We start from the raw sequence: 18901 nt of genomic DNA, 5'->3' as shown, positions 1-18901 counted from the left end.
TTAGCTATAGTTATTATACAGAATTATAGGTATATATATATGTATGTGTGCGTGTGTGTGTGTGTGTGTGCCTGCGATACTGCTGCTGTGTCTGTAACCTGCTGCAACTGAGCCAAACTTAAATTGATTTTTCTTCCCCTTATCCTCTGCACACCATCCTCTCACCTCAACCACATCCCATGTATATGCCTACAAGATGCCACTTTGTACAGTACAGTGTGTATATTGTTGTTTTGCTGGATCACAATTAAGCAGCCTCTTGCTTTTTACCTTGCAGCGTGGTAAGCAGTCCAGCCTAAACTGTAGCCCTGTTTTTAGGGCACAGAGCATTATCATTTGATGTGTGTATGTGTGTGTGTGTGTGTGTGTATATGTGTGTGTGTGTGTGTGTGTTTGTATGTATGTGTGTGTGTGGAGCATCAGGGTGTAATAATATCCTTATGCCTGCCTGTACTTTGAAATAGTTTTTAATGCCATTGGATTCTGTTATTTTTTAAAGAGCTTCCTGTTGACTCATCTACAATGCTACATTATAAACCTGTATAGAACACCGTCCCAGGCAAATAAACACAGCTTTATATATTCTTATACACAGTTATTTATTTGAGTTATTATTGAATGTTCCATGGAGCAAGGCAGAACCTTATATATCCCGAATACATTGTAGTTATTGAATTAAAAGGGGATATAAGCCCCCTCATTTGTATGCATTTAAAGATCCATCATGCCCAGGGGAGAGGGTAAGCTGCTGTAAAGGCTGCAATCAATAGTTTGATCAGGCAGGAAAGAGTTAAGTTCTTAGAGAGATCTCAATGTGAACCTTCTTGTTGCCTCGTAGGACCTCCTGTGGCTGTCGGCATGAATATAGACATTGCTAGCATCGACATGGTGTCAGAAGTCAATATGGTAAGTGTTTCGTTTTGACTCATTATTCCAACAATAAGCGGTTAATAGTTTGGGTAATGAATATTCTACAGCGACCCACACCATTGTATACATTGCTTTCTGTGCAATGGTTCTTGGCTACATTTGTCATGACGCTGGGTTTGTTAAAGGTTTCGGTATCATTGATGTTTGGCAATTCTGAGCACAGATGACACATGACAATGATGTGTCAGGGATTAGAATTTCAGATCTTACATACAGGTAGGTGAAGTCTCCCAAACTCCGCTTGGCCAGTTGGAGTTCTTAATGATCGGTCTGCTTTCGTTTTTCTATCAAATATCGGTGGCATAAAGTCTCATCTCCGAGCACCTAACTGACAGCCTTATAATACAGTCACTTTCAACATATATAGTAGTTTTTGATTACTTAGTTGAAATTCAAGAAACAGCTCTTTTGGCTTGCTTACTTCATGCAACAGCACCCCCTGCTGACATATATGTTGCACTACAGATCACAGAACAAATTAACTTTCCATCTTAAATCTATCAGTTTATAGACTAGAGATCAGGGATCGTGCAATCAATGTTGCAGAACTGTGCATTACTTTTATTTGTTTTACCACAATGAAGCAATTGAAGATGAGTCATACTTACAATGTGCACGTACCCGGTGATGTAATGTTTGACATTGTGCTCGGTTTTGCTGTATAAGGGGTGTAGAGTTGACTGGGGGTTCACTTAAGGTTACTCTGTATTATACAAACGACATTGGCAAGCAGCAACATTTTGAAATGGGATAAAAATTGCTGCTGGTTCATAAGGTGTCACAGAAACTGTGTGCGTAAACTATTTTAAGGTGTGATCAGAGGCTCCTAACTGCCAGTGTGCAGGAGAAATGGTTCTCCAGACCAAGATAATGGTGTGCTATATTTAATACACAAAGGCATTCAGGAATTAATGGTTTGGAAATGTTAATTAAGGAACTAAATAAAGTACTTTACAAATGGTGGTAGTCTTAGGGGGATTCTGCAGTTTCTATTTTTTTTTTCATATTCTCTGTGGATTTTGTAATATAGAACTGGAAAAAAAAAAACATGACCAGCCAACTTCAAAAGACAGCATTTGGGATGAATGAGAGGGATGACCAATTACAAGCTGCAGCCACTTGACTGTGACTTGTGATTGGTCCTCCTGCTCTTACATCCCCACCCCCTCCTACTGTACTCTGAGTTGTAAGTTGAAAGGAGGAGTTATAGTATAAACAGCCCAGTGCAACCCCTGGAGCATCGGGTAAGGGCAATTTGGTATTTACTAGGTGGTAACGCGATTGATTGACTGATATGTTGACGTTTTTTTCACAGTTATTGTGTGCTGATGCTATTTGTATACTCTTTCTTTCCACAGAAGCATAATTATTGTAACATAGGGCCTTATTCAGATCTGAGCTCAGTACAAATGTGTTCGGAAAATGGGCAAAACCATGTGCAGTGCAGGTGGGGCAGATGTAACATGTATAGAGAGAGTTAGATCTGTGTGAGTTATTCTGTTTCTGTGCAGGGTAAATACTGGCTGCATTATTTTTACGCTGCAATTCAGATTTCAGTTTGAACACACCCCACCCAATTTGAACTCTCTCTGCACATGTTACATCTGCCCCGCCTGCAGTGCACATGGTTTTGCCCATTTTCCGAACATATTTGTACTGAGCTCAGATCTGAATAAGGCCCAGTGTGTACGTGCTGTTGACTGTATGGGCCTGGTCTCTGAGGTAGGCACTATATAATTATCAGGTGTATTAGCTGATTATTGGCTGGTCGGCCAAATAATTGGATAGTGTGTATGCAGGATATCTGATTGCATGTACTACTGTATCTCATTCCTGGCCTCCCGGTGCTGTTAAAGAGCTAGCGATTGCTCAGTGTGTTTGGGTGCTCACCGATCCTGCAATCACTCAGCGGTTTATTGGATCGGCAGAACTGATGTTGATATTGTGATGACATTCCTGGAGGGATGCCAAATGAAAACGTATTGCTGTTGATAATTAGTATTCAGATTAAGGGACAGATGTATCAAAAAAAATCTGCCAATCAGCTCTAACTGCCATGTTACAGGCTGGGTTTGAAAAGTGGTAGTTAGGAGCCAATTGGCTGTTTGTTTCATTCCTGTTGTCCAGAACACCCCTCCCTACTGGGCGTATAGTTGTGCACCTTCCTGGTCGTACAAGAACTTTGGGATCAGCGGGAGGCTGTCAGCAGTGGGGCGGAGCTGAACTAGTTCAGGAAGTAGTAGGACAGACTGGGTGACTTGTCAGTGTGTATTCCTGATCTGCCGCCTAGCACTGTCAGTGTATAACTTACAGTAGTTCAACTTCTGTCTATAAATGATTTATCGCTATGCCTGTCAGGCCTTTGTGCTGCCTACTGGCACTCAGGGTGATGGTCCCTCAGTCCAGCTTGTGTCTTTCTCTGATCTGTGAGAAAGTCTCCAATTACTGAGCTTGATTCAGGTCCCGTAGCAATTAAACACAATGTTCGGTCCATTGCGTATTGCGTATACATACTGAGCATGTGCAGTATATGTTTGGGGGAGGGAGCAGTGATGGGATCTGTTCTACAAAACGGAGGCATGTCGGAGTGTCAAGGCTATGGGTCTCTATCTTTCCCGGTCTCAGCGACGGACCTGCGGTGGCCAACTTGCATGACCTCAAGGTTACATAGCCGGCCGATAGTGTTGCATAGTGATCCAGTGTTGTAGTATCAGAGGACCCAGCAAGAGATCAGGGGTCTCCAAGGAAGCAGTTACTACTCTATAATATATCCAATCAGCCCCCCTTGAAAATGTTTTAGTCTTTTTTTTAGTCCTGCCTGCATTTCTGTCTGTCCCATCAGTCAGTGGGGTCCCATTTCTGTCTGTGCAAATAATCTTCTCAGGGTCAAGGTTTTTCAGGGTATGCGGTCCCTGGTTTGACATTTTTTGGCACCCTAGGCAAAACTTCACCTTGCTGCTCCCACCACCCAAGTGGCAATCCCCCACCAATCATAGGTGTGTGTAATATTCATCATGGCTGTAGATTTTTAAACTTACAGTATTTGATCTATGGCCCAAAAATAATTTTGGTTTGCATTGCGACTATGGGGGTTATTCTGATTCACTCGGAAAGGCACAATCACTCTCTAATGGACAAAACCATGTGCTCTGCAGGGGGGCAGATGTAACAGGTGCAGATAGATTTGGGTGAGTTATTTTGTTTCTGTGCAGGGAAAATACTGACTGCTTGATTTCTACACTGCAATATAGATCTCACTTTGAAGTAAAACCCCACCCAAATCTAACTCTCTCTGCACAAGTAACATCTGCCCCCCTGCAGTGCGCCTGGTGTTGTCCAAGGAATTTGTCAGAAAGAGTGAACCAAAATAACCCCCTATGTCCCTTAGGGTCCATAATAGAATACTCACATCAAGATAATAATACAAGATACGGTACTTGTTTCCTAGAACGGCGCCCATGATTTTGATCTTAGGCATCGCAAGGAAAAAAATTGCGTCGGTCGCATCGCATGCGGCCCAAAAAATCACATGCGATGCGACCGACGCGATTACCGCAATTTTACATAGGGAACAATGTTAAATGGCCCACAGACCCCAAATAGCCACCCTGAAGTGTGAAATGGCCCCCCCCAATTGTTAACGTCACCCCACAATCAACGTCAACCCGAAGCGAGCCCGCGAGGGGCGGCGGTACGTGTCCTCCGACCTTTTCATACCCCCACTATCCACGTCGGCGTTGAGTTGAGAATAGAAAGTGTGGCGAGCGCTGCGAGCCACCGAGCCCGAAGCGTGGCGAGTGTAGCAAGCCCCGCGAGGGGACACGGAACACGCTCCCGAAGCGTGGCGAGCGCAGCGAGCCCCGCGAGTGGACACGGATTACTTAACATGTATTCCGCGTCCGCTCGCCACGCTTCGGGCTCGTATTCCGCGTCCCCTCACCGGGCGCGCTGCGCTCGCCACGCTTCGGGCTCGGTGGCTCGCAGCGCTCGCCACACTTTCTATTCTCAACTCCACGCTGACGTGGATAGTGGGGGTATGAAAAGGATGGAGGACGCGTACCACTGCGCTCGCCACGCTTCGGGTTGACGTTGATCGTGGGGTGGCGTTAACAATTGGGGGGGCCATTTCACACTTCACTGTGGCTATTTGGGGTCTGTGAGCCATTTAACATTGTTCCCTATGTAAAATCGGGTCAATTGGGCCATTTAACATTGTTCCCTATGTAAAATCGGTAATCACGTCGGTCGCATCGCATGCGATTTTTTTGGCCGCATGCGATGCGACTGACGCAATTTACATTTTACCATGCATTTCTATGTAAAATCGCGGCCATCGCATCGATCGCATCGCATGCCATTATAATGGCATGCGATGTACATGCGATGCCCGCGATGAGCGCCGTTCTAGGAAACAAGTACCCAAGATACATTTAATAAAAATCAATGCATACTGTATGACATTACACAAAACCATGGAACATACAGTATATAATATACAATACATATGTATCATGACCCCTGTGTAATAGGTAGACTAGAAATATGCCGGGGAAACGGAATGAAATGTAGATATTAATAATGTATGTCCTATAAATTGCTTCCCATATATCTTTAAAGCTCAGATAGAATTGGATTGTTGCTGAGAGACTTTCATAAGTGCAATATTCACCCATTCTGCAACTTGTAGTCCCTCAATGGATAATAACATATATGTTTCCAACTATAGGACAGTATAGCAGGAATGCTGATCTACAAGTGTATAGTTCTGTCTTTGTCAACATAAATGACATGAGCCTTTGTGGTACTGTATATTGACTAAGATGGGATAGTGCCCACAGCAAACAATCAGATTCTACTTCTTATTTATCACCTTCTAGAAGACAATAGATAGAATTTGATTGGTTGCCTATAGCAACATTCCATTTTCAATAGAATACCTATCTTAGTACATAAACCCCTCTGATTGGTTGGGCCACATGGGCCCTAGCAAAGTCACCTCCCTGCTCTATGGAAATGTAATGTAACGGCTGGTTATGTTAAAAATCCAAATGGTCGTGGACTGGGATCAAATTACCCCCCCCCCCACCCAAAAGACCTCTTCAAAGATGATCATCGTCTAATTTCAACATTCACAGAGGAAACATCATTAGGTAAAGAGGGCATAATTAATAGGTCCGTATTTTAAAGAAAACTTACTGTTTATCATGGTGAGTTCAATCCTAAGAATATTTAACATGTTGAATGTGACCCTTACTAATGCTAGATTTACTAAAGCTAATGCAGTATCCTGTATATCTACAAGTGGGAAGCTGCAATTTGATTTTGCCTTGGCTGTCATCATAACCATAATCATTAGTAATGGCATTTGCACCAGCCACATGATAACTGCAAGAGTTCCATCAAAAACAGACTAACTTTCTTGGTAAGCATGACTCACACAGAGCTTTGATGATACACTAAGGACATTTCCACCCCACAATCCAGGATAGTTCCATGCTATTCCATTGTTACCACCCATTTCCCACTCTGAAACATCTCATTTCATGGAAAGACGGATCCAACTGAGTTTGGACCAACCCTGACTTGGATGGATATATGAAAAAAATACATCCATACACATGCAAAACACAAATTACATTTTGTATCACAAAGTTACTAATTTATGTTTCATTTATTTGTTTCTCATTATTATAAAATATACATGCAGCCCAGGCTGGACCACAATCGTTTCTCAACAGCTTCTGTAGGTCTTCCTTTTGGCTACCAACAGGCACCTTTGATGGTGTTTTGAAGACCACACTTGCCTCACGAAGACACATCCCCTCACATATCCCGCTGGCACATGGTCGTCGTCCATCAAATTATTTCTTCAGGTTTTTTTCTTCAGGCTATTCCGCTGAAGACAGGACGGGAGGCTGATGTTATGTGATGTCAGCCGCGTGCCCTTGACACACCTCCTCTCGCCCGAGTTCCCATGAAAACACCCAGCATTTTCATGAAATGCTGGACGTTCCCATGGGTGACACCTGGGCCCACCGCCCCACGCCCCCAGCCCCTACAGTCCCATTCGACTGAGCCGGCGACTATGTAAGTCTCCCAATCTGTTCACCCAGGTACCCTGCACATGCGCATAAAGCATCATTTGCATGCGCAGAAAGAAAACATCTCTCCCTGTGCGAATGTGCGGGGGAGCGTGTGAACTAGAATTAGCCCCATTGTCTGTTCATCATTTATCCATGGCTGATTCAAGTCGTGGCAGATGGAGAAACAATTTAAATCCCATAATGCCAGGGGGACCAATACTTTTGCTTGTTTTAATAGCTTTCTCCTCTTGGTGCACCTCCAGGAGAAAAGTAGACATCGAGGTTGATCACACATGTTCTGGAGCAATCACTGTCCAATCTGCCAAGATGTAGATTGCCAAAGAGAATGAAATCCAGGGATTTGGAGTCCAGGCCGGGCAAACAGTTGGCTTCCAGCATAGTTGGGTTCTGTTAATGAGGTTGGAACATTGCGTACATAGGCAAATAATGATCACTTTGTGACTGCCTTGACCAACAATCACTATAGTAGCATCATTATCTCAGCCATGTTGGAAGGCTCAAGGCAAAATTGGGCAATTGCCTACTTAAATATCCAGTAGCCATATGAGGTTCTCCAAATTCATACACGATGGTAAGAAATTCATCTAAGAGAAAATGCTCTACAAGAATGTCTGTGCTTGAACCATTAAATATGAAGGTACCTGTACTTGTGGGTCATTTAGCAAGGAGCTGATTGGCTGGACGTTTATCTCTCCTTATCACCCTTGCATTTATCTCTTGTTAAGGCTTAATACATCGGCCCCAGTATCAGATATCTCTAACACATGCAGAGTAGTGAAGCCTTGTCGCGAATTCAAGGGTAGCGTCAGGCTCCCATCGAAGCCGCTCTCCCTGCATGTTTTTAATGGTAACTTCAGAAAATCCTAAATGTCTCATTGCTGTGATCATTTTTTTTTTATAAGAAATTATTAATACCAGGACCAATTCCACATAAATGATTAATATGTCCTCATATCACCATAGCATTCTGTAGATAACGTCCAAGTACAGTGATATTAGCATCCGTTATACGGAAGAAAACATAGCAGGTGCCCAGAATCCCCTCTGTCGGCCAGACAGACTGATTTACATATATAAAAAAATTACTGCTCAGACATTTCCGGAATTGCGCTAGTACTAGTGCTGTAATACTTAGAATTTGCTGCTCAGGCCGATGTGTTGACTTTCTCTATGGGCCTAGATCTAATTTTGAATGTGTACCTCTTCCACCCATCCCACACATGCTACAGCGACGTACTGCAGGAACACATAGGCAGGTATTCAATGCTGTGGGCGAGTGGTAACAGCGAGTAGAGCTTCCTGATCGCTGTCACACCTCACCCTGATGGTATTCAACGCAGCCCCCTCAAACGCCAATTCCCCCTCACTCCATTTTTTTGAGCGAGGGGGAATCGGCGTATGCGGCTCCTGAACCAGCGAGACTCGCGGCTAAATACAGCGAGTTTCCTGCATTAGCCACGGGTCTCGCTGTTTTGGGGAATTCTCGCTGTCCTGTGACGGCGAGGATTTCCCCAGAACATTGAATAGAGCGAGCGGCCGGCGCAGGGGTTAAACAGCGAGGATCGCTGGTTTTCTGCAATCCTCGCTGTTTAACCCCCTCACCGGCCGCATTGAATACCTGCCATAATGTTTCAGGATATCTAAAGATAAGCAAAATTATGGTTGCTTAATAATAGAATCAATACTACAGATCAAAGCCAGAATAACCATTAGGATTATGTGCAGACAACAGCTCATGAGTTGTTAACACTTAGCAGAAACCAGTCACCAACCTGACAATATATGGCCTACTGCAACCTCTATTGACAAGGGGGTATAAGAGAACCGCAGAACCGTATTCCATTGCTATAACAACCGGAGGATCCAAATAAATGTGTGTGGTCTGCTGCCCCTGGGAGTAAAGTATCACTGCTGAGTTTATAAATCTCTGGCTATGTTAGGGACTGGAAACTGGCACCCAGCCCCATTAATTTCCCCATGAAGTCCTAGCCAGTGCAGTGGCTGCAATACAGTTCAAAATTTCAAATTGGGGAGCAACATCAACTGCCAGTGAGTCAGTTTTGGAATGGCAGTTGGTGGCAGTGGGTGTGGCTCACCACTGGCCCCAGCAGTTAATTATAAAGTGGGATTTTTTAACCAACGCTCCCAGCTCAGACAAAATTGAGCCACGGTAGAGATGTGACCTCCTACCTTAATGCCCAGCCGGCTACTTAGAAATTCTCATCTAAAAGTAAGTCAGGAAGTTGAAGCCAAATTAAGCCCCAAAAACTTGCTTTCTGCAAGAGTCACACACACACATGGCCAGGAAGCGTAGGAGGTTTCAGGTGACAGCGAAGTAGGGATGGCCATCGACCATCGATGATTCAAAATCATCGATGGTTCATGGCCGATGTCGAATACTTTTGCCATCGATGGGGGAGAACCAGATCGTTTCCCTCCATCGATGGAATAGCAAAACAACGTTTAGCTTTTTTTTTTTAACGTCCCGGGACACTTAGCATAGCTCCGCCCCCGACCCCCGTGAAGCCCCGCACAGGCCAATCAATCAAACACAATGGATGACCATCGATATGTAAAAATATTGATGGTTATCCATTGCATAGTTAAGCACTATCGATGGACAGTTGAAGAATTGCCATCGATGGCAAACATCGATGGCAATGGCAACAATGGCCATCTCTACAGCGAAGAAAGCTAGGTGGTAACTGGAAGGACAAAGGTCATGCGAAGAGGGCAATTGTAGTTGGCAAGTGACTAGTTTGGCGAGTTGTATTGGTTATTGATGACAATGGGAGACAGCTGCAGGGGCTTCCGACAGAATGGGGAGCGTGCGCGTCTCGTGCACGTGCCCCATTATCTCGGACTTTGGCGGACGGACGGGGGGCGGTGCATGGCGATAGAATTGCCAGTTTGTATGCCGGCCATTACTGTTACAGGATGGACATTTTCTGCCTTCGAGTCTTCGGTTTATCAGTTTTGCTGATGCCAGTTTTGCTGATGAATTATATTGATATACTGTAGTACACTGATATAGAAACAGACAAACCCATTGACAGCAGCTTCAGATATATTGAGTGCGTATCACAGCATGTCCCCCTTTTTTAGACAGTGCAGTAGAATCCAATGGCATCTTCAGCCTATTTTCAGAGTATCACGTTACCATGGTAACAAACGTTCAATGCAAACGTCGCAATGCTGCATATCCTCGAATATGAAGAACATTTTGATATTTTACTCCCATATTTGTCACTTAGGAACACTGCAACGAAATGTCAGGATTGTGAAATCGGTCTGACAGACAATCAGCTTCCATTTAAGGCGATGATAAATTTTATATAATCTCTTTCTGAAACACTTTGCAGGATGTCTCTGCCGTTACGTGATTAGTGTCACCTGATTAAATAATGCGCTAATAAACTCACCTGATGGGAGACGGGAGTAATCATAGAGAACAATGGTTGGTTTGCAGCAATATCATTGCACTTATTTCAATGAGTGATATAGCACTGTGTGCAATCATTCAATCATTTTGTACAGGGCCACCGACAGGGGGGTGCTGTGGGTACAACTGTCTCAGGCCCCAGCAGCTCATCTTGCCCACCGCAACCCCCCCCCCCCCCCCCGGCTGCCTCCACTGTGCTGCCTGCTTCTTCAATGCAAGACGACGACGGCCAATTAAAATGCTGCACTGGCTTTTGAGCCAATCAGAGCTTGTGTACCGTTAGCCAATCAGCTGCGGTACACGAGCTCTGATTGGCTCACCGGCCAGTGCTGCATTTGAATTGGCCGCTGGCATCCTGCATTGAAGAAGCCTGTGCTTCGGGAACCTGCAGCAGGAGTCGGGCGGTAAGTGATGGGGGGAGGGGGGCCCCCGGGAAATCAGTCCCGGGCCCCAAAGTTCGTAGTTGCAACCCTGATTTTGTGTAACTTCCCTTCCCCGGGCCTGAATCAGAACTTTTATGCCTGTGAACAGATAAACGCTGCTCACCGGGTGACCTAACGTGATACTCACCAAAGGCGTTAGCACAGGGGGCTTGCACATGCGGAGACCCCCACCATCAGAAACGGGACCTAATTTATCCCCATCTGATCGGGCATGAATCAGTTCCTGGATCTGCTATTTAAAGCTGGATTATGAACCTACAGGTTCCCTGGTTGGCTGACTTAGGTCCTAAGGTTGGTATTAGGGCAGCAGAGGACATGTATCCAGTGCCCTTGAGGCAGTCTTGCATTGAAGTTTGAAAAATTTATTTAAATAGTGTTTAAAATATTTCTGAATACAAATTTTATAGTAAACAGTTAACCTTGAATGTGATTTTTAATGGCCAATTTGACCTTGAGTTTATTGATGATTAGCAATGTGAACTATTGGAGTCTCGTTGCGCAACCTGTCCTCCGAGCCTCAGCAATGAATGCCTCATTCCATACACGTCAGTTAATGTTACTGGTTTGACAAATAATTGTGCTGTCGTTTTGCCATTCTAAAGTATGTTGCCATGTCTCCTCCTAATGCATACTTGAAATACCCATAGCCATTGTCTTAAGTATATGCTATATCTTCTGGATGTTTAGGTAACTGGAGGCTGTTAACTACAGCTTGATGCTACATAAGTGACTATTCCATCAGGGAAGTTGATGTTAATGACAGTTGAGGATCCAATACCGTTGTTTACATTTTCAAATTTGATTGTCAGTTATTTATAGCATAGTTACCCCCTCCTGCATTCTGCAGGAGACTCCCTGAAATAGCAGCAATCTCCCTCTCTCCCTCATTAGTCTTACAATCTTCCTCATGTCACCTAGCCCACATTACACTGTTACATCATAGTTACCTCCCCTTCTGCATTCTGCAGGAGACTCCCTGAAATAGCAGCAATCTCCCTCTCTCCCTTATTAGTCTAACAATCTCCCTCATGTCACCTAGCCCACATTACACTGTTACATCATAGTTACCTCCCATCCTGCATTCTGCAGGAGACTCCCTGAAATAGCAGCAATCTCCCTCTCTCCCTCATTAGTCTTACAATCTCCCTCATGTCACCTAGCCCACATTACACTGTTACATCATAGTTACCTCCCCTTCTGCATTCTGCAGGAGACTCCCTGAAATAGCAGCAATCTCCCTCTCTCCCTCGTTAGTCTAACAATCTCCCTCTTGTCACCCAGCGCACATTACACTGTTACATTTTTGGGGAAAAAAGGAATGAGAGACAGAAACATTTACAGTGAATCATCAGCACCATTTCCCAGCACTGTACCAAGTATAGTATCTCTTACTAACTGCTTTGGGCTCATCTACATTTGGATATAAGTCATTTTAAAAGATTCCTCTCAGATGTAGCAGTACACACCCACGCTTCTAGGTGCCACGTTCACAATCTCTTTTCACATTCTCTCCATATATGGAACTAGACACGCCCTCTGGGTGGAACATGACACGCCCCCTCAATGGGGTGCTGTGCAAAATTCTACTACCAACTATAATCTCCCTGAAACTAGTTTTCAAAAATAGGCAAGTATGATTTATAGGGTCCAGCCAGGGACCAACCAGGATGAGTTTTTTGTTTATTTAGGTGAGTGGGACAGGCTTCCTCATCATCCTCTAACTGCAGGATTCTCCACCCTACTCATTGTGGTGTTTTTTTTTGGGGGGGGGGGGGGGGCTGGTTAGTTCTCTGTGGCATGTTTATTTGTGACTTTTGTTTTCTCAGTTGCTTATTTAGTGGTAGCTGAGTGTCACCTCCCTTTAGCATGTCAAGTTATCCCTGCCCAAAAAAGAGTACTCGGGCTTCTTCCCAGTGGTTGGTCCGACTAGTACTATGGCAATAAGGAGTACTGTTGCCTGTAAAACTTGGGTTGCATCAGACGTACACATGTGCCTCAAACATGTATACGGATGCCAATCCCAGGCTATTTTTTCAATACCGGGATTGAAAAATGTTCAATCCCGGAATTCACGGCATACCAGGAATTGAGTCTCCCCCTCCCCAAACCGGCTGCCCCGCAGTTTTACATACAGCAGCATGGTGGAGCCAACAGGGTGGTGCAGTGGAGAGGAGGAGCCAGTTGGGATCAATGCATTAGTAAGGGTCGGAGAGGTGCAGCAGCATGCTGAGAATGAAGGTCAGTGAAGTGCGGCAGCAGGTGGAGAGGTGTAGTGCCGGGCTGCGCAGTGTGACCTCTGATGTCACGCTGTGCAGAGCTGCCGGGGTCAGGAGAAGCCAGGCAGTGTCTGAGCAGGTGCTCAGTGATGACTGTAAGTAGATTAGCGCATGTGCAGACTAATCCCGGAATCCCAGGATTGGAAGCTCCAACCAATTCAAATCCTGGCAATTTTGGGCCCAAATCCTGGGAACCTGCCAATCCCAATCTCAAGATTGGCAACCCTAATTGTGTAGCATATGGATTTGGCTAGAATGGAGAATACCAAGCTTTCATAGCCACCCAATCTCCTCACAATTATGTTAGATGTTATCTTTGGCATCAGTGGATTTTTTCATCTTAAATTAATCTATTATGTCTTGGTGCCCATACACTCTAAGATGTATCTTCAGATCTGGCTGGTTGGAACAAAAACATGGTTATGGGTGAGTGACAGTTTGTCAGTTCTCCAGTATTTCCAAGCAGATGGTCAACTGTCATTTGCTATCATCCATAACCATATTTTTGTTCCAACCAGCCAGATCTGAAGATAAATCTGCATGTGTATGGCCACCTTAACTCTTGAGCCTCTAAACAAATGGAGTGTCACCATGGGGCAGTGACCGTAACTCCTGGACACAGTGGAAGCATTGGCCTCCCAGGCACACCAGAGGCTAGGATGGCAGTGGTAGAACTTGGGGTTGCTGAGCAATAAAAGATCTCTTTTCACACTTCAGAAGTGATTGCTGCAGTCACTGATGTCCTTGATCAGCAGTACCACTTAGCGGCCCCCCAGCAATACATTTACCTGAAGTGCTCTGGAACAGGTAACAGCAGCAGGGCAGGGCACATCACAGTGTCCTATCTCTTCAGAGTATAATTGTATACAGTTATCTAATATGTCTTACAGTATGTAATCAAAGAAAAAAGAGCAGTAGTTGTTTTATGGTAGTGCACTAATAGTTCAAATAAAAATTTGGGGGCCACTTGTTTGTGACCAGCCCATGAAAAGGAAGATTCTTATTGCTGCAATAAGGAATCTTTATGTTCCCTGATGTGCTAATGGTGAATCACTGGACAAGGGGCTGCAATAGGGCTCATCCAGTTGATCACAAGAAGTAATTTGATGGCATTGTGATAACAGTACTTCCTCCTTTGCAGGACCAGCTGTCCTACTGTGCATGCACTAACAGCAATTACCATATTTGTAAGTCGGAATTTTGTGGGTGGGGCACCATGGACTATTTTGCCATCATGCTCTCAGTATAACCTTTCGCTCCTGCCATGGGGACATACTTTTATTTCAAGGGTTAAGAAATGTCCGTTCTCCTGAGCTGGTCCTTACTCATACTGTATTTCATAGGTCCTACCACGCACAGAAGTATATATTTCTGTAAATATATACCATTATTCACTGTATGAGTGGGTGATTTGGATAGAAAATACTAAATCGTAATTACAAAATGCACCGAGAGGGTCTAATTCATAGATGCATGCTAATGACGGCAGCATTTCTGAGAGAACCCAAGTGCACCACCAATTTCTCCATGGTGAAAGCATTATGAGAGAAGGCAAGTACACCACCAATTTCTCCATGGTGACAGCATTACTGAGAGAATGCAAGTGCACCACCAATTTCTCCACGGTGACAGTATTACTGAAAGAATGCAAGTGCACCACCAATTTCTCCATGGTGACAGTATTACTGAGAGAAAGCAAGTGAACCACCAATTTATCCATGGTGACAGTATTACTGAAATAATGCAAGTGCACCACCAATTTCTCCATGGTGACAGCATTACTGAGAGAACGCAAGTGCACCACCAATTTCTCCATGGTGACAGTATTACTGAAAGAATGCAAGTGCACCACCAATTTCTCCATGGTGACAGCGTTACTGAGAGAACACAAGTGCACCACCATTTTCTCCATGGTGACAGTATTACTAAGAGAACACAAGTGCACCACCAATTTCTCCATGGTGACAGCGTTACAGAGAGTACGCAAGTGCACCGCCAATTTCTCCATCATTTACCATTTAATACACTTCAAAGAAGCAGTAATAACCAGACAAACAGTAAAAGGTTGGTTAACCGCTTGTTACATTTGTTTCTAATATACAATTCCATACGTCTGTCTTCCAGCTCTAACGTCCCCTTGCCCAGAGTGTTTATTGTGCTTTTCAATGCTCATTTTGAAGTCAGCTTTTTCAAGGCAGGTGGTGGTAGAATTCCATTAAGGTATAATGCAAAGAAAAGCATCTCGTTGTTATTAAATTTGTAACAGATATTGCAACTTTTTCTTTTTGTTAACATCGTGGTTATTGCACACGGTAACCTGGAGGTCACGCTTTATCATCTCTTGTTGAATAATTAAGTTAAATTACAAACGGAGAAACGTTGAGCAAACCATACTCAGCAACTAATCTGCAAACAGCAAAAGCTCTTATTTATATTTCATACATACCGTCTGCTTGAATTGCTTCCTCTTTAGTATGTAACTGGAGTACGCGCTGCAGGGTTTAGACAAAGTACGATGCGGGAATATAGAATTATGAATAAGTACAAGAAATTGTATGTTCTTCGTGTACTGCAGCTCTGGAAATCATGGCCATAATTTGTAACAGGATGGAAGGAACATTTTTCTTCCTGGAACATTATAGTATTTACTCAGAGATGTGAAATATTTTTGTCACTGAAATATCAAACTGGCAATACATTAAATATTTGCGCTCTAGGTATTTGTCATGACCACAAGCTGTGCGTCTTCGGAGTAGTGTAAAAGTGGAAAAGCTATTAACTTAATGCATAAATAAATGGTAGCTAGTGGCATCCCCATTTATTATTATTTATTTACAGTTTCTTATATAGCGCAGCAGTCGCTAGGGGGTGGGGTCCACATCAGGTGTCACCTACTGAGGGACAGTAGCGTACTGCATTATGAAGGGCCCACAGGGAGGGGGTGGGGGGGGGGGGGGAGTGCATGGTCTGGGCCCCTTGATATATACAGTCTAGATATATAGGGGGAAATTTACTAAGATGTGAGTTGTATTTCACATTGTATGTTGCTATGGGAAACCAATCAGAAACTACTTCTCATTTTTTTAGCACCTTCTAGAAGACAATAGATAGTATCTGATTGGTTACCTATAGCAACATCCCTTGTGAAATACAAATCGCATCTTAGTCAATTTCCCCCCCAGTAAATTATGATAGTGCATACATTGGTTGCTGGAGGCAGTGGGGCCCAATTGGGGTTCCCTTGTACCCCTGTAAGCCTGTCTGACCCTGCTGAGGGGTGACACCAAATACCGGCTCCCCAAAGTGACAGGAGATGGGTTCTGAACTGTACTATTATGAGCATCACTCTGCTTCGGTCACAGCAATGGCTAACCTTGACACTCCAGATGTTGTTAAACTACACATCCCAGCATGCCCTGCTACAGTTTTGCTACTGGGCCATGCTAAAGCTGATGCAGGGCATGCTGGGATGTGTAGTTCAACAACAGCTGGAGTGCCAAGGGTAGCCACTGGTGTAGGAGCTGCCACTTCAGACAGTCTCCAGGGGGTTGTCCAGCACCCCAGGAACTTCAGTAGTGGTGAAAATGGGGGTTATGGCTTGCATATGGATGTCCAAAGCAGCGGGTGTTTTAATACACAGTGAGGACCCTAAATACCACCAGGCAGTGGTATGATATAATACGCAGCTTTGCTCAGCTTGTCTCAGGTAATATAAGCAGGCTGAGATACCTATATCTCCCGGGTGGTCTGGTATCACTCTGAATTGTGCACATTCATACAAATCAAAAAGCAAGCTTCTAGGGGCTGAATTTGATGCAGTCTCTAGAAGTGATAGCAGGGGAGTGGCTTCCTGTTATAGAAGGGGAGTGGCTTCAAATGGGAAGCTCTCTCTGCTAACTGCAGCCAGACTGCAGGCACATGTGAGAAAACTTCTCCCCCTGGGACTGCATTGCCTGTCCAGTTGTGATTGGCAAGGAGCACTTCCAATGGAAACCCACTACTACTGCTAGGAAGTCACTGCAGGTGGTGAATTTTACTGTGGGGCTGCATATTGTAGGGAAAATTTACCATTGCTAAAATAATATAAAACTTTTAACAGAATATAGATGACTGGGAAGATATAAAAAGACAATAAATAACTAATGTCTAAAGCAGTGGTTCCCAAACTGTGCGCCAAGGCTCCCTGGGGTGCCTTGGAGCACTTGCAGGGGTGCCTCAGGTTGGTGGTCCAGAACAAATTCAAGTTATTTATGGCCAATGAAATAGGCAAAATCAGTGCTTGTGGCTTCCAATTAAGAATATGTGGGTAAACATTAGTGAATCCTGTTTCTCACCACATAAGTGGACCTGAGGAAAACATTTAAATCACAACTAATTTAATATTTTTCCTGAAATTAGTAACCAACTTTTGGCCAAGGGGTGCCGTGAAACATATTCTGATACTTTAGGGTGCCGTGATTCAAAAAGTTTGGGAACCACTGGTCTAAAGGAAACAATACTTTATTTAAATACTGATGTATTTTTAAAAAATGTATTTATTTGATGTTTTAGCTGCTCGTAGATGCTCTTGTTAAAGGGATATCCCGTGCCAGCTAATGACGGTGAATCTCAGATAAGGTCAACGTGAATTTTTTGTGTTTTTTGGTGTCTATGTCGAAATATGTCGACATGGACACAGTATCAGTGTACTTCGTCCTCATTCTTAGAGGTCGACTTAGTCACTGTCGACCAATAATGGTCGACCTAGACTGTGGACCCAGGGAACGGATACCTTTATTGGGCCAGATGCTTAAAATGGAGAGTGGTAAAAAGCCAGCCAATCAGCTCCTACCTGCCATGTCACAGACTCTGTTTGAAAAATGTCAGGCAGGAGCTGATTGGTTGGTTATTTATCACTCTCCGTTTTATCACTTTTGAAGCTTGGTGCATCTGGCCCATTATCTTTGACATATGCGTACTGTATATGGACAGGACAAAGAAGGAATGCAATAGGAATAAGACGATTGATGTTTTTGAAATATTAAATGGCTGTTTTTGGGTCAGAGAATCAAAAAATAGCAATATGCAATCCCCTGGGGTGGGGTGGGGGGGGGGGACACGTTGTATGATTGAGCACAGGCAGGTGCAGCGGTTCTGAAACTAGCCCATCCCTGCCATGTGCTCTGATGGGTGCTGGGGGGTCTGTGCGTATCCGCACATACACAGAGGCCATTACCGGGGAGGATTCTGGGGGAAGCCTTTGTCAGGTCAGCAATGCCCAAACTGTCAGGTAAATAAGGCAGTATCCCATTTCCCCATACTGGGGATATCTGCTGTGGTCCCTCTGTCATACATACAGGGATACTTAATATTTGCGGCTAATTACAAAAATTTTGGGGGAGATATTTGCAAATATGTAAAGATAACGGGCTCCGTACAATGACACATTGGAGGTCATTCTGATTGTCCTGCGAATCTGCGAAACTCGCAGCCTTGCAGGGCATCTAAATGCCGCCGGCACGAATGCCGGCCCACCGCCCGCACACAGACTTCAGGGCCAGAAATCCTTCAATGGGCGCTGACCATCGATTGCTCTTCGGATCCTTAGATCTGCGGGGTCCCTGTATGGTAAGAGGGCGGGCAGCTGACATCCGGGGACATCAGCTGCCCGCCCCCCGGCACCCCCATCCCCAGCGCATTTCTATGGGAACGCCCATGAAACGCTGG

The 18901-nt window shown here is 44.4% G+C and overlaps 1 protein-coding gene across 3 annotated transcripts in view; it reads left to right on the top strand.

The window, feature by feature from the left end:
* The window catches only part of GABRB2 (gamma-aminobutyric acid type A receptor subunit beta2), a 283146-nt gene that overhangs the window by 926 nt on the left and 263319 nt on the right, over positions 1-18901 (top strand). For all 3 annotated transcript variants that reach the window (XM_083181407.1, XM_083181405.1, XM_083181406.1), the window contains exon 3: positions 839-906. In XM_083181407.1, the coding sequence (XP_083037533.1) occupies positions 839-906 (68 nt within the window). The remainder of the gene's footprint in view (positions 1-838; positions 907-18901) is intronic.

Source organism: Crinia signifera, chromosome 4 (genome assembly GCF_055691185.1).
Source record: "Crinia signifera chromosome 4, ASM5569118v1, whole genome shotgun sequence".
NCBI lineage: Eukaryota > Metazoa > Chordata > Amphibia > Anura > Myobatrachidae > Crinia > Crinia signifera.
The sequence above is the reverse complement of the archived record's forward strand: the minus strand, read 5'-3'. Positions and strand labels throughout refer to the sequence as shown.